This window comes from Syngnathus floridae, chromosome 1 (assembly GCF_059516105.1).
Source record: "Syngnathus floridae isolate MCC-2025c chromosome 1, RoL_Sflo_1.0, whole genome shotgun sequence".
NCBI classification, from domain to species: Eukaryota; Metazoa; Chordata; class Actinopteri; order Syngnathiformes; family Syngnathidae; genus Syngnathus; species Syngnathus floridae.
This window is the reverse complement of record NC_142413.1, coordinates 13456000-13470400: the sequence shown is the minus strand read 5'-3', so window position 1 is coordinate 13470400 and position 14401 is coordinate 13456000. Positions and strand designations below refer to the sequence as shown.

Sequence of the window (14401 nt, the reverse complement as noted above, 5' to 3'; positions counted from 1 at the left end):
CAAGACGAACAAACGAAGCACGATCACGTCAATCGCGTTGCTGGTCCTTGTTTATATAGGTCTGGCGCACAGGGGGCGTGTCCATAGCAAGCCCGCTGAGCCAATGACGTCGGGGCGGAGGCAGGGGGTGTTCCTTTCGTTTGGGAACAGAAGTTGAACAGCGTGAGCCGAGCCAGAACACTGGAAAGGCGGACAGAGGGAGGGCAGAGGCAGCGGCCCTCTTCTGGAGGGGGGGGGCTTATTATAACAAAATATATACGCACATGTGTGACCTGCTTGGCCGTACTATAGGTCATATGTGGATAACTGTTAATTAAAAAAAGAAAAGAACATACAACCGCGACTTTCCATTTAAAATGCCTATTTTAGTTTTCCTGTTAGACACGTCCGCCTCTATGAATCAGCGCACTTATTTGGGTACGACGTATCTGGACATTGCTAAAGGCGCGGTTGAGGTCTTTATGAAGGTAACGAACGCTTCTACCCCGACTTTATTTTCCCAGCAATTGTGGACGTTTCTTTGGCGAGCGTCGGCTTCCTTGAGCGAAATCGGTCGAAATTAATATATGTTGTTTTGGTTTTCCTTTTTTTGACAGCTGCGTGCCCGAGACCCGGCTAGTAGAGGCGACAGGTACATGCTAGTTACATTCGATGATCCACCATACGGAGTGAAGGTAATTAGCAACTGATACAATTGTTACATTTGCCAGTCCAACTTGTTTTTTCTGTTCGTGAGCTTTTATTGTCCGTCTTGTGTGTTGCCAGCATTCGGTGGCCTTCCGGTAGCAAAAGAGCGGCAATTTATTTGTTCGCGCTATCCGCAGAAGCAGAGCGGCGCTGCCTCCTTACATCCAGCGGACATTTTGCTTTTGTGTAGAGAAACTCTCGGGCGTTGAGATGGAGGCGTAGAAATTTATTATCGACTGAGACGTCACTTTCCCTTCACAGTTCACTATCCTCATTTGCCAACGAACCCGTCAGTCATCATTAACCCCGCCCCCTGCCCTATTGGCGAATAACCATTGGCCAAACATGGGCTGAAAGTTGATAAACCTCCTTCACTGGATGTGAGTGCAATGGAACAATATAGGATGATTATTTTTCATACCGATACTGTGAGCACTGTTTCAGCACACAATCACACCCACTCCTCCCTCCTCACTCTCCTCTTTCTCACTGCCCCTGTGTGATGGATTATCCTAGAGACTCATCATTGTTTACATATTGCATTCAAATGAATGTCTGGCCATCTCCCTAAAAGGATTCTGCCATTTACGCTTGTTGTGTAGACAACAACAACAACAACAATAATAATAATAATGTAATAAAACTCCCCCATCTCCAAAATACACACCCACACTATGGGCAAAAATTGATGCAACCTGTGATACACTCCATTTATTCAGAGCCCCTCATCATGTCATCTATTTGACATGTTTTATAACCTGGCAGCGGACTGTGGGTTTTTATGCGGATGAATTTACGTACATCCTATCGGTGTGTAGCACCAACCCAAAGAGGTTTACAAGCAAAGGACAAAACATGTTAAAATTGCAATGTAATCCAGTTAATTCAATGCATATTCAAATCAGGACATACACGAACATTTTATATTTCTTTAATTCATCCCAAAGTTTGATCATATAATAGTATGTTGGAACTGCATGCCATTTGCACCCCATCCTTTGAAGTCTAGTTGAGTTTGAAAGTTTTAGAAATACCAGCCATTTAGTTGTTGGGTTGCTCTTCTGCTTGCCACAGCTTACATGCTGTAGACACTCAATGGTGTCGGTTTTTGTGACGTGTAGTTCCGTAGTTGCAGCATCAGTGCCGGGGCAAGACACAAAGTTGCATTCTCTTTATCAAATGATTTCAATTAATTGACATGTCACATACTATGTGAAATTTATAGATTGTATTTGATTGGTTGAGAAATGCTAGGTATTATTTTTCATTGATTTTACCCTCTGCCCTCGTTCTTGTCTAATCAAATTCAAAAGAAAGAACTACTAAGAACATAATGTTGGTGTGCATTCGAATCCATGTGATCTCTGCAATATTCTTAGATTAATGACATGGAGCTGTTACTCCATGATTATTAAATGCACACTGGTTAATCATTCCCTATTCATATTGCGGCACAAAGTTTCGATCTTGATTTTCAATCAGTCTTCTGTTTCAATCTCAAAGAATTCTGTCCTACCGTCAAAGTGGCACGGTGGTGTGATAAGAGAATGTGTTGATTTTAAGAAGCCTTATTTAGTTTTCTTAGCATTATCGCTGGGAATAGAAAAACAGCTTCAATTTTGCCAATAAATCCAGTTTGAACATCTAAGTTGTTTATTTCAAGGTTATGTTTACATATTCTCTCAGGTCTTAAATTTGACCACTCGGTTGTTTTGATATAACAGTCCAAGTCAGATTAACCATGTTGATGCAACAGTTTTTTTTTTTTAGTAGTGGTTTGATGCTGCATGGCTATCTGCAGATAATTGTTTTATGGTAATCATCTTTGTTGTAGTTCTTTTGAAAGAGGAGAAATTCAAACAGAGATGTTTTGATGAGTATATGACATAGGCCCGTCTGGCATCTTTTTTTGCCACCCTGTATCAGATTGGTGTACCTTTTTAAAGCGGTGCAAGTGAAATAAATTGCTGTTGTTGTATAGGATATCCCTGATTACTTAGTCAAAAGTGTGTCTTATGATCAGAAAACCATCATTCATCATGCCTGAAAGGGAAAATTGTCACCTGACCCCTGCATTACCTTTTCACGGTCATAGTCTTGTCCATTTCATACTTAACCCAAGGTAGCTACATAGTCTGTCCCTTGATCCCGCCTCTCTTTGTTTTTTGTCACCTTGCCGTATGTTGTGTCTGCCTGATGAGTGCAACGGAGGATTGTGATGGAAGGACATGATTTTGCTGCATGGGACTACTCAATTGTGCCGTTGCACAGGCAATAAATTGTTGATAGACGGAGAGAGAGGCTGGTGGGTGGGAAGAAAATAAAAAGATTCCATAATCTGAATTATTGAGTGCAAGCAAGGCCTTATATGTCTACCAGCCTACATGAGGGTGTATTTGCTTTACTGTATAGCCTGGCTCAGTAGCTCAGAGTTGTGGCTCAAATGACCTAATATCATACATGCAGCCACAATGAGATTCCACCTACATTCTGCTTTTCCACTCTTACTCTATTCTCACCTACCGACCTACCTATTTACCTACCTACCTACCTACCTATTTACCTACCTACCTACCTACCTACCTACCTACCTACCTACCTACCTACCTACCTACCTACCTACCTACCTACCTACCTACCTACCTACCTACCTACCTACCTACCTACCTACCTACCTACCTACCTACCTACCTACCTACCTACCTACCTACCTACCTACCTACCTACCTACCTACCTACACTTTAAGCAAACACATTGCTAGCTCTCTTCTGCTCTCTTCTGCCCCTCCCTTTTCAACATGCCATGGTGGTAATCTTGCAGGTCATCCTTAGATTAAGCATGAAGCTGCAGCACTGAAGTACTTGACCTCGCTGGTGAAAAAGTCCAAGAGCAGCTCCACACTCTCATCCTCTCCCGTAGGACTCTGTGTCTTCTGACAGAGAACAGGCAGCAGTGGGAGGTGTATTTCTGGAGCCTTCTGTAGGAAATTAGATTCTTCTCTGTGGATCTGTCTACGCGTGTTACTGCATATTTGAAGAGTTTGTCTAACCTAATGGGTTTTTTTTTCACGTCTTTTTAACTGAAAAGTGCTTAAACACAGTCTGTGGAGAATGCACAGTATTTGCCATTTTTCACAGTCTGCGGAGAACGCACAGAATGCACAGTATTTGCCATTTTTCAGAAATTTGGGAGGGTTTAAATCACATAGCTATTCCATTATACTGTGTTCAACTTCATAATGTTTGTATTTCAGGCAGGTTGGAAGGAGAACCATGCCACCTTCATGTGTGAGCTGAAGAATCTGCAAGCGTCTGGGCTGACGACATTAGGCCACGCTCTTCGCACAGCCTTTGACCTGCTTAACCTCAACCGCCTCGTCTCAGGCATCGACAATTATGGACAGGTACAGAATGTGATGTTGTCGTCCTCCTCTGTGGTGTTATTTGTTGCTTCCAAAAAAAGGTAGAAGATGTGCATAGTCAAATCACTCACCTATGGAGAGGGCTTTATGAAACAAATGCTGCAGTATGCTTATACACTCACTGGCCAAAACAACAAATACATCTACCTAACCTCACAAGACACAACACAAGATCTCTTCCCGTAATGATCAGTATATGATGGATTTTGTCAATTAGGTTCATAATAAAATAAGTATTTTGGTTGCAGTGGTGTAAAACCGTACCGCGGCAGACTAAGAGCTATTTTTTAAAAACATTATAGTATATTTTTATTAGCATTTGTTAAATGATAAGATTAATGTATTCTGGTTCCAGTAGCTCACACAGGAATAATACAAACGAGAACATTGCACATGAGTAACAAAGATGAGAGGAATAAATAATATATATATAATAAAGTCTTTGCTCCGCCTGTAGCAAGGCATTTTTTGTTTTTACATTTTGCAATTCCTTTGCTTTAAAGGCCACAGAGGAGTTGAGCTTTACAGATGCCATGTCTGCTGTGCAGGCAATGTGTGTTGTGGGAATGCCTTCCATGTGACTCCTGCAGATATCAGATGTCATACTAAATGTTATTAACTCAAACTAGTGGAAACACCCAGTTTTCCATAAGACATTAAAGAGAGTGTCTATTTGAGGTGTAGTAATTCCCTGGGTGGATGACACTACAGGGGAAAATACCGTATCCTAATTATTATCTTATTAAAGTTGAATGTTTTAGCTCTTTTATTGGCATTTGATGTTTTGGATGTGCTTATGCTGCTCGGTGAGTCTACAATTACAGTTTTGACCATCGTAATAGTGCTTAAACAGTGAATTGAGAAGTAAATTCTAAGACATTCACATGAACTTTGACTGCTTGAGTGAAGGATTAGCGTAAAAACTTCTAGTTAGTTGGACTTTATTCATAGGAGACATCTGATTCTAATCCACCCCATCTGGCTTCATATTCTTCACTTCTCTCTCACGTCTCTTCATGACAAGGCTGGGTGGATTACAATGGTGAAGTAGTGACCCCAGTTCAGGAGTGTGTAAATCTCTTTAAGCACTCTGTCTGCGTTGCAGTAAGACAAGGCTGGCCTCTACAGGGCAGTCGTGGTGGCATCTGTTTCGTGGGCGGAACAGCCACTCAAGCTGTTAACAGTGTCGCAAAGCCACAACAACAATCTTTTATGACCAGCATTTGCTGTCTATATAATGGTCATATATTTGTAAATATTGTTTGAGTAGTCCGTGTTAAATACTGTGACCAAAAAAAAATCATCACTGTGGCAAAACCTATTGGTTGCAGTATCAACTTCCCACCAATAGAGGGGGCTAACAGACGACAAGGTCACGAGTAGTTTGGAGTAAGGCCGGGAGAAAGATTTGATTAAAATCACAAAACAAATGGTAAACGCATTTTTTTTCTTTCCTTTGAGCATTACCGTTGTACACCAGCCACATTGAAATTTCCAGCCTATTGTATCTATCGTTTAAACACTCATGACATTTTTTACAGTCGAGTAGCGCTCTCTCTTGGTGCAAACTTGACACTGCAGTGCGTTCTTCTTTGTTAGGGGCACGTCTCATTAGTGATTATGTTTGGAATATTTTTTAGATGATTACTAGATGGAAGAGATGTTATGATAATTGATTCTAAAAGGATTTGATAGTGACAGCCCTAGTTAGTGGAAGTTTTGAAATACACTGCAGTTGTCTCACGTTGACCTCTTTTATTGTTTCAACCTTCTTTTGCTGACCCTTATGTCAAGTTTACACATTCAAAAAACATCATGTAGGTTAGGTCCATTGAAAACATTAATTGCTCCTGGGTTTGAATGTGAATGTTGTTTCTCTCATCATGTGTTTGACTGGTTATCATTTGGCTCTGTTGTGAGCCTCAACGTAATAAGAAAATTGAAAATGCATGGATCGTTGACTACTTTGTCTAAATTTGTAGATGAATGTTGGATGTTTCCTTCTTAGGGCCGTAACCCTTTCTTCCTTGAGCCTTCTGTAATCATCACCATCACTGATGGCAACAAACTCACACACACTTCCGGGGTCCCAGAGGAGGTGAATGAAAAAAAACACGCACACACTCACACAAGCAACACTGCTGTGTTGCCATGGTGTTTTCTGTGCCACTGAAAACGGCAGGTGATCTGAGATGTGCATATGTAATAACCTTCATTTTGCCCCTGTGCAGCTTCAACTGCCTCTTAACTCACCACTGGCTGGCAGTGAGCTCACCAAAGAGCCCTTCCGTTGGGACCAGAGGTTGTTTGCGCTGGTGCTTCGGCTCCCTGGAGCTGCTACTGCAGACAATGAGCAGCTTGGCAGCGTCCCCACCGATGAGTCTGCCATCACCCAAATGTGTGAAGTCACAGGAGGTTGACATGCTCACTCACTCACTTCCTGTGGTATTTATTTATACGCTCGACAAACCTATGCACATATTGTTTTTTGTCTCAGGGCGATCATACTGCGTGCGAACACAAAGAATGCTGAACCAGTGTCTAGAGTCTCTTGTCCAAAAAGTCCAAAGTGGCGTTGTCATTAATTTTGAGAAAAGTGGGCCAGATCCACCTCTTATTGGAGAAGGTTAGTTATCCACATGTCATCCTGAGTTAAAGCTGTTCGTGTCTTGAAAATTTGACATTTTACTTTCAAAGAAGAATTTATACACGTAAAATCCGTAGAAATTAATCTTGAGCAGTGATGCACAACTAAAAATGTAGCTTAAGTGCCATAAAGAAACTGGGATTTTTTTTCCATTCCCAAAATCAACGGCAATGAAAGAAGATCTGTTGTTTCAAAAAAACTCCATGTAAAACATCTGTAACCACTGATTAACATGCCATATTTTGACCAAACAATGGGCTCTTCTATTCTGTAGACAACTCAGTGGAGTCAAGCCGCTCCACTGTGTCCTTCAGTCCACAGTTGTGGCACAGTTGCCACAAACTCATCTATGTGCGCCCCAACCCCAAAACAGGGGTGCCAGTTGGGCATTGGCCCATACCGGAATCGTTCTGGCCGGACCAGAACTCTCCTACACTGGTGAGCAGACACTTAACTTCAACCCCCCCCCCCTCCCTTTTTTGGAATTGGCCTGCTGATCTTGCATCTGTCATGAACTAACTGCTGCATCGAATCAAATGTACAACTCTGCTATTATCTCACTGTAAACTGTGTATGTTGTTGTGGTTGTAGATTGCACTGCACTTTACATACAAACAATTCTTATAAGATTTTGCGCCTTTGTTATGGTGTCCAATGCATTTGTACATGACCGCAAATTATCTACTCACTTGTTCAGGGTCATAGGTGAGCTGGGGTACACCCTTGACTAGCTGCCAGCCAAGTTGTTAATATTATTAAATTGATTTATGATTTGTGTACTCGGATGAAATGTGGTGAGGTCACCGTAAGTGCCGTTTTGTTGTCAGCACTAGTCCTCTGACAGTTATAGACCAGCGTGTAGGGGAAATGGCAGCTGGGACAGAAATCTGCTTCCTATTAAGAAATCCCACTTCCTAGTTCCTACTAATTTAGCAAGGAGGAGGGTGACAAAGTGGCCAGCGACAACGTACAGTTTCATGTTTACATTCTTTTTTAACTTTGTCACTTCAGACACTGTCGCTATGACTGTATGCAGTCAATGAAGTCTGGCTAGATAATGTATCTATCATTGCCTTTGTCTTAGTTATACTTTAATGCTAGCCTGTCACACACTTACGACAGCAATCAAAGGGAGTTTGATCACTTGTTGGATGCTGCCGGAGCGAGCGGGGACACAAGCTCGATTCAGGCAGGCAGCTGCTGGCATAGACATCAATACATAGAGTACTGTGACGGTTTCTTTGTTAAAGCCCCAATTGTAAAATGACACAAATGGCTTTTAGCACAGCTGCATGTCTGATGTTTTTAACAACTCGATCCATATCACTGTTTAGCAACATTAACGTGTCCAATAACTGACCCAGATTCTACCGTTGGGCACAATACAATGTTAGATTTGACTTAAGGTAATCCATTTGGAAAAACAAAACAAACAATTTCGTAGTTATAAAACGGCAGAAATGTGTCTGTGTTTTCAAATAAATATCTGGCTCCTTAAAATGTTTTGAGCTATGCGCTAGATAAAGCGCCATATAAGTCTCTTTTGCAAATACTATATAGGGTCATTTTTATTTCTCTCTCGCATTTGAGTCATTTACAGTCTTCAGATCCACAAGACGCAGACATGCTAACCACACCCACTGCAAACTACAACCACAATAATAATTCTATTGTTACACGACTACTTCTGTAACAGTGTAAGTCAACATAGAACTATACTATCTTTGGATCAGCAGATTTTTGTGTGAAAGTGTACCTAATGTGTACCTGTGAATGTTTATTGGGATTACCCATGCCCTGACGACAGAAACAATTTTACTGAAAGTGAATTTCTATCCCCCAGCCCCCTCGTACTGCCCACCCTGTGGTGCGTTTCTCCTGTGTTGACTGTGAGCCAATGGTGATAGAAAAACTTCCGTTTGACAAATACGAACTAGAGCCCTCACCTCTCACCCAATACATTCTGGAAAGGAAGTCTCCCCACATGTGCTGGCAGGTAGATGTTCACACTCAGATCACGCTCCCAAACAAGGTTGCTCTCGTGATTTGATGCACAAAACAAATCTGTTCACCCTCTCCCCGCAGGTGTTTGTGAACAGCAGCGGGAAGCAAAGCGACCTGGGCCAGCCTTTTGGTTACCTTAAAGCCAGCACCACTCTAACTTGTGTCAACCTCTTTGTCATGCCTTATAACTACCCAGTGCTCCTTCCACTCCTTGGTGAGACACACTGTAGAACTTTTTCACGGTATCCAATCCCCTGGGTCAGTCAGTCTGTGCTGGTTTTAATCGTGTAAAGCTTACTGATCAAGTTCCACCATGCAGCCATCATTTGCAGTCAGAATTGGTCATAGAGAGTTGTAGCGGAGAAACATCACCAATATTTTATCAGCGTCTGGCTGTTAATAAGGGGTCAATTGGGGATTTCTTGTTTCAGATGACTTGTTCAAAGTGCACAAATTGAAACCAAACCTCAAATGGCGACAAGCCTTGGAGATGTACCTAAAGACGATGCCTCCATACTACCTCTTGGTAAGTCAATCAGCTCACCCCTGCAGCTTTTGTGACATTTTGTTGCGTTTGTTCATGCAAAATTGAATGTCTTTTTAACAGCCTTTGAAAAAAGCCCTGAGGATGATGGGGGCACCAAATTTAATTGGCGACAGCATGGACTGTGGTCTGAGTTACAGTGTCATCTCTTATCTGAAGAAGCTCAGCCAGCAGGTAAACATAGGATTCCTAAGTCTCATCTCTCAGTTGTTTGAAAGTTTACTTTTGAGGGCGTGAAATTAGAAGATTTGGACAATCCTTAGTTAAAAATGTCTCTAAATGATTATTAACATTTGAAGCGATGAAATTGATCATCGATTTGTTGTCGATTAATTGATCAATTCTAACACTTATAAATTCTACTAGTGAACTTTTTCTAGTGATTGGTGGCCACGTAGGGGAATTTCTTTGGGAATCAACTACACTGGATAAAAAAAGTTTCGACACTCCCTCGTTCAAAGTCCAGATTTTTGTGACGTAAAAAAAAAAAAAAAAAGATCACACATTGCACACATGTCGGACTTGGGAATTGATCAGCCCTGGAGGCTCTCCGTATTAAAGGATTCATTGTACACCGTGTAGCTACAGTGAGATCCCCGTTTGCCTGAAAATGTTCTCATGAGCATTTATAATCGATAAAGGAGCACATTTGGTTTCTGAACACAGACCTGTCGAATGAAGATTTTTTTGTCCTTCATCAAGGCAAAGATCGAGTCTGAGCGCTTGATCGTATCTGTGGGGAAGAAGGCTCCCCAGGAAACTGGCATGAGGGTAAAGAACCACTCCAGTTCATTGTCTCTGGCCCACCGCCAAGATTTTAAGCAGCTACTACATGGAATCACTGGCGAGGGTCCACTTCGCATGGTGGACATCAACTTAAAGGAGTTTTCCGGATTTCAGATCGCCCTGCTCAACAAGGTAGGTGGAGGTTAATATGTGGCTGTATTAAATATTTGTTTTACTTGTGTGGAATATTCAAACATGTCTTTTTTTTCCCAGGATGTGAAGCCTCAAGCTTATCGAAATGCCTACGACATTCCAAGACGGAATCTTCTGGATCAGCTGACTCGAATGCGCTCTAACTTACTGCGGACTTCACAGAAACTAATCAGAGGGCAGGATGAAGGTATGTCGGATCCCATTTTTCAACCATGTCACATGTAAAAAGAATCTTAAGGAACTGTGCTTGTTAGATTACCTGCATAGTATCCCAGTGGCACAGATGGGCAACTACCAGGAGTACCTGAAGATGATGCCGTCTCCTCTGAGAGAAATCGACCCCGATCAACCGAAACGATTACACACCTTTGGGAATCCTTTCAAGCAAGATAAGAAGGTAGTAATCTGTCTCTCGCCTAAAGTCAGCAGATCTATATTTTGTTTGTAGTGAATCATCATCAAGATGATGCTTATGTTTGTCTGATGTATTTCCCAGGGAATGATGATTGATGAGGCCGATGAGTTTGTCTTGGGCCCTCAAAACAAGAAAAGGGCCAATTCCAGTGACTCAAATGCGGGTGCCACACTGAAGAGAAGGCGGAGTATGTCACCGTTGCTACGGCGGCCCCAGACTCCACCGGTCGGCACCAACCACATTCTGATTGGAAAGAGTCCAGCTGGGGTTCCGGGGCAACCGAATCTCCTGAAAGTCATACCGCAGCACAAAGGTAGGATTGTCGGGTCAATGGTGTCGAAAAGATCAGGCGGAATTCAGAACGACGTGCTTACAGGCACATTTTTGTAAACTGGAAGATAACAAAAGATTGACGTGGTTGTGCACTTTCACAATTGAAGGGTGGGCAGGTAGGCCAGAGACCCAACTGCAAACAACATTAAAAAGGGAGATGATGGCCGATTACCATCAGGAAGTCACCTGTCATACAGACTTCATGGACTTCAGGAGAAGCTAAACACATTGTATCATTATTGTCTTCAGGGCTGGATGGCAATGTGGTGGTTCCTGAGAGTAATGGTGATGTTGCTCCTGGGCCTGAGTCAGGGGAGAATTGGCCCAGTGAGGTGGACCTTGTCACAGGAAGCCAACCTTCGCTCAACTTGGAGGGAAAAGCTCCATTAGAAGCAGTGGATCGGGGGGAGGAGGAGGTTAATATAACCAAGGAGAAAGCAGTGATTCAAGACACTCAAGAGGAGCAGTCACTCGATGAGCGATACAACTGCGAGCGGCTGAGTCCACAGAGCCAGTTCGAGAGCGCAGATATGGATCCAGCAGTGCTGGAGACCATATTCATACCACCGCTCGATGGCAGTCAAGCAGAACTGCGGGCACGGGTCATCAAGGAGGTCCGTAAACCTGGCAGAAGTGAGTAAAAAGCCTGTGAGGCATGTTTCCTTCTCCTCAATACAATGTAACAATAGTGTTTTCCAAAACTGCTTTTGTGATCAATTTGCACGTTTTGACTATCACTGTGGCTCGAGACATATACCGAATGACTCAGCTTTGTTTCTTGTCTTTATTCCTGTCCACAGACTTTGAGGCAATACTCGGACTACTGCAGCAGGTGAAAGGACCGGTCAATGTCCAGCGCTACTTTATCCAACACGCCATCAAAGAGGCCTCCAGGTAAGGACTGTCGAGCATCACGTCTTACAACAAGACACTTGTGAATTCAAACCTGTATGCAGTAGTAGAATTTCATCCGTCTCCCTCCTCCTCAACCATCTCTTCCAGATTCAAGAAGCGAATGCTGATCCAGCAGTTGGAGCTTACCCTTGTCAAATTGGACGAAAAGCATGGGAAACCATCACAGCTGCACAGCGATCCTGGCAGTTAAGGAACAGCAATTGAACTTTGCGTCGTCATGGACAACACAAAAATGAGAGGCCAAAAAAAGACACACAAAGGCACTTCTATGAGAACAGTCCACATGCTGTTACGTCACATCCTGTTAGCGGCCGAGGGAAAGCTTATCTGCACGACACATTCATTGAGGATAAGCAGAGCGACTTTATGAATATGCCGTAATCCTCTTGATACCGACTGACGACATCCATAATCATTCGGTAGACAAACACACAGACAATAAGCCATAAAACATCCTGAAATGGCAGCACACATCCTTCTTCAGCTGGTCTGAAACCTGTTCCAGAAGCTTAAATCACTGTTTTGAAAACAATAAGGCGTGACCTCCCGTTTGGACTGCCATGACTGCTCTTTTTCCATCTCCTCTTACTGGTATGTGTACATCTAGAACTCTACGTTGTGGAAAGCAATATACCATATACCAGAGGTACTGTTGAGGTCAGGATTATTGCCCCAATGTCCAGATAGCTTGATAAAGATCAATGCAAATGAGCTGAATTTTTACAATTGGAAGATTTATAAAATGTAAAAGACATCTCAGTATAAATCAATTGTGACATCCAACCTATGGGCACAATGACTCAACACATACTGTAGCCGTCTAATATCCTGTGGCACCTGCATGCAGGGAGTGTCATTGGGCCTATTTTGGGCGCACTTTCTAGCATGGCTGAGTTGAACTCACTCTGAAGGTTTTTAATGTGATTTGGGTCAGACAGGTTTGAAATAGTCCATCCTACCTGTCAGGTATCCTCTAAAAATCATTTACTATGGGGACTACTGCAATCTGGGAACATTCAGTGCCAAAAGTAGCAAGTAGAATTGCTATTAAAATAGACTCTCCACAATTCCATACTAAGAATGGTTTTATTTTAATCCCCGGTTTCGTTTGGTTGCCAAGAAATAAAACCAGAATCTCGACTGAGTTTAGTTTTTGGCTTTTTACCCCTTGTTTTGCAAATATAGTATTTTATCCATGTAAATCCGGTAAGAGCAGTATTTGTACAGAAAACTTACTCACAAATTTGGTTTTGCATAGGGTGGTCAATCACCCTGAGATGCCTCCAAAAGTTCAAAAATGTGTTCCAAAAATGATTGGAAAATCATATAGAAAATACTACATATTGGGATGGTTTTTGTCCCGATTTGAGAGCTGTATTGACATGCTGCAAACAAACAACATGCAATAGTGTTTGAAAGGGATGGACGCAGATGTTCTTAAGTGATACTGTATCAGTGTTAGAGGATGTTGATGCAATGCAGAGAGGTCACCCTCCTTTACAGCAACAGAATGTTTTCTTACTTGTGTGCAGCTGTCCGTGTCCGTTGAGAACACACACCCATTTTACAATGTCACTCTTTTGGCGATGACACAGATTTCTAGCAAATTGACCATAACCACTGATCTGAAAATTCCATCTCTCATTTTAAGTCCCGAAACGTATGCCAAGTCATGCGTGCACATTTCTTACCCCAATAGTGTGTCTTCACTGACTGGCAGTGTGTCAACTTCATTTGAAGGAATTTGTGCATCTGTGTGGCCTCGGCTGACAGTTACATCTGTTACATTGATGACGTAACCGTTGTTTTCATGACCAATGTACACTACTGTTTCACGTTCATAAGGCAGACTGATTATTTTTGTGAATTTGTTTATTTCAGATGAAGACAACTATTTTGAAAGTCAATTTTGTAAACTTGAAGTTTTATTCGATTTTTGTACAAAACAAATAAACCACCTCTAAAATGGTATCAACTGTTTTAAAGACGTGTGCTTGCAAGGAGATGTCTAAATTTAAAAAAAGCTACTTTTTGCACTCTACATTTTGCTGTTGGGGCAACTGGATGATTCTGCTCTCTCACGAATGGTTTAGGCTACTAGCTAAAGTTAGTAGTTAATATCACTGCAAACATTCCTGCCAAAAAAAAAAACCATTGTCAACTTGCTCTTTGTCTCTGTAGTTGAATTCTTTACTGAAAATGCTCCGCCCTGCTTCCTTCTGGGTTATATCTGTAGGAAAATTGTCAAGAATGAACGAAGGTTTACAACTATTACAATAGCTTTGAAAGTTTTTTTTTTTACACAAAGAAGCCTTTAAACCTCATTAGAACAGATGAACGTTACTCAAAGTGCACCTGTCGGTTCATCACTTAAAATGTAAGGCCTTTAAAATAAAACCTGCAAGCTTCAAGCATTACAGTTAGGCATACATCTATGTAGAACTAGCTAGGCCTCTCATGCAAAACTGCTCGTCGTTTGGTAGCCTTGTTTTACG

General features: G+C 42.1%; 1 protein-coding gene across 1 annotated transcript; it reads left to right on the top strand.

Annotated features, from left to right (window-relative positions):
- The first annotated feature begins 96 nt into the window (after nt 1-96).
- Nucleotides 97-13877, top strand: ints6l (integrator complex subunit 6 like). Its single transcript, XM_088372043.1, has 18 exons — nt 97-467; nt 597-674; nt 3942-4091; nt 6118-6207; nt 6341-6524; nt 6607-6735; nt 7031-7194; nt 8600-8752; nt 8842-8974; nt 9192-9286; nt 9368-9478; nt 10007-10222; nt 10304-10430; nt 10498-10640; nt 10740-10971; nt 11241-11624; nt 11792-11885; nt 11994-13877. The coding sequence occupies exons 1-18, from the start codon at nt 357-359 to the stop codon at nt 12094-12096; spliced, it is 2697 nt and encodes an 898-aa protein (XP_088228169.1). The 5' UTR covers nt 97-356; the 3' UTR covers nt 12097-13877.
- The last annotated feature ends 524 nt before the right edge of the window (nt 13878-14401 follow it).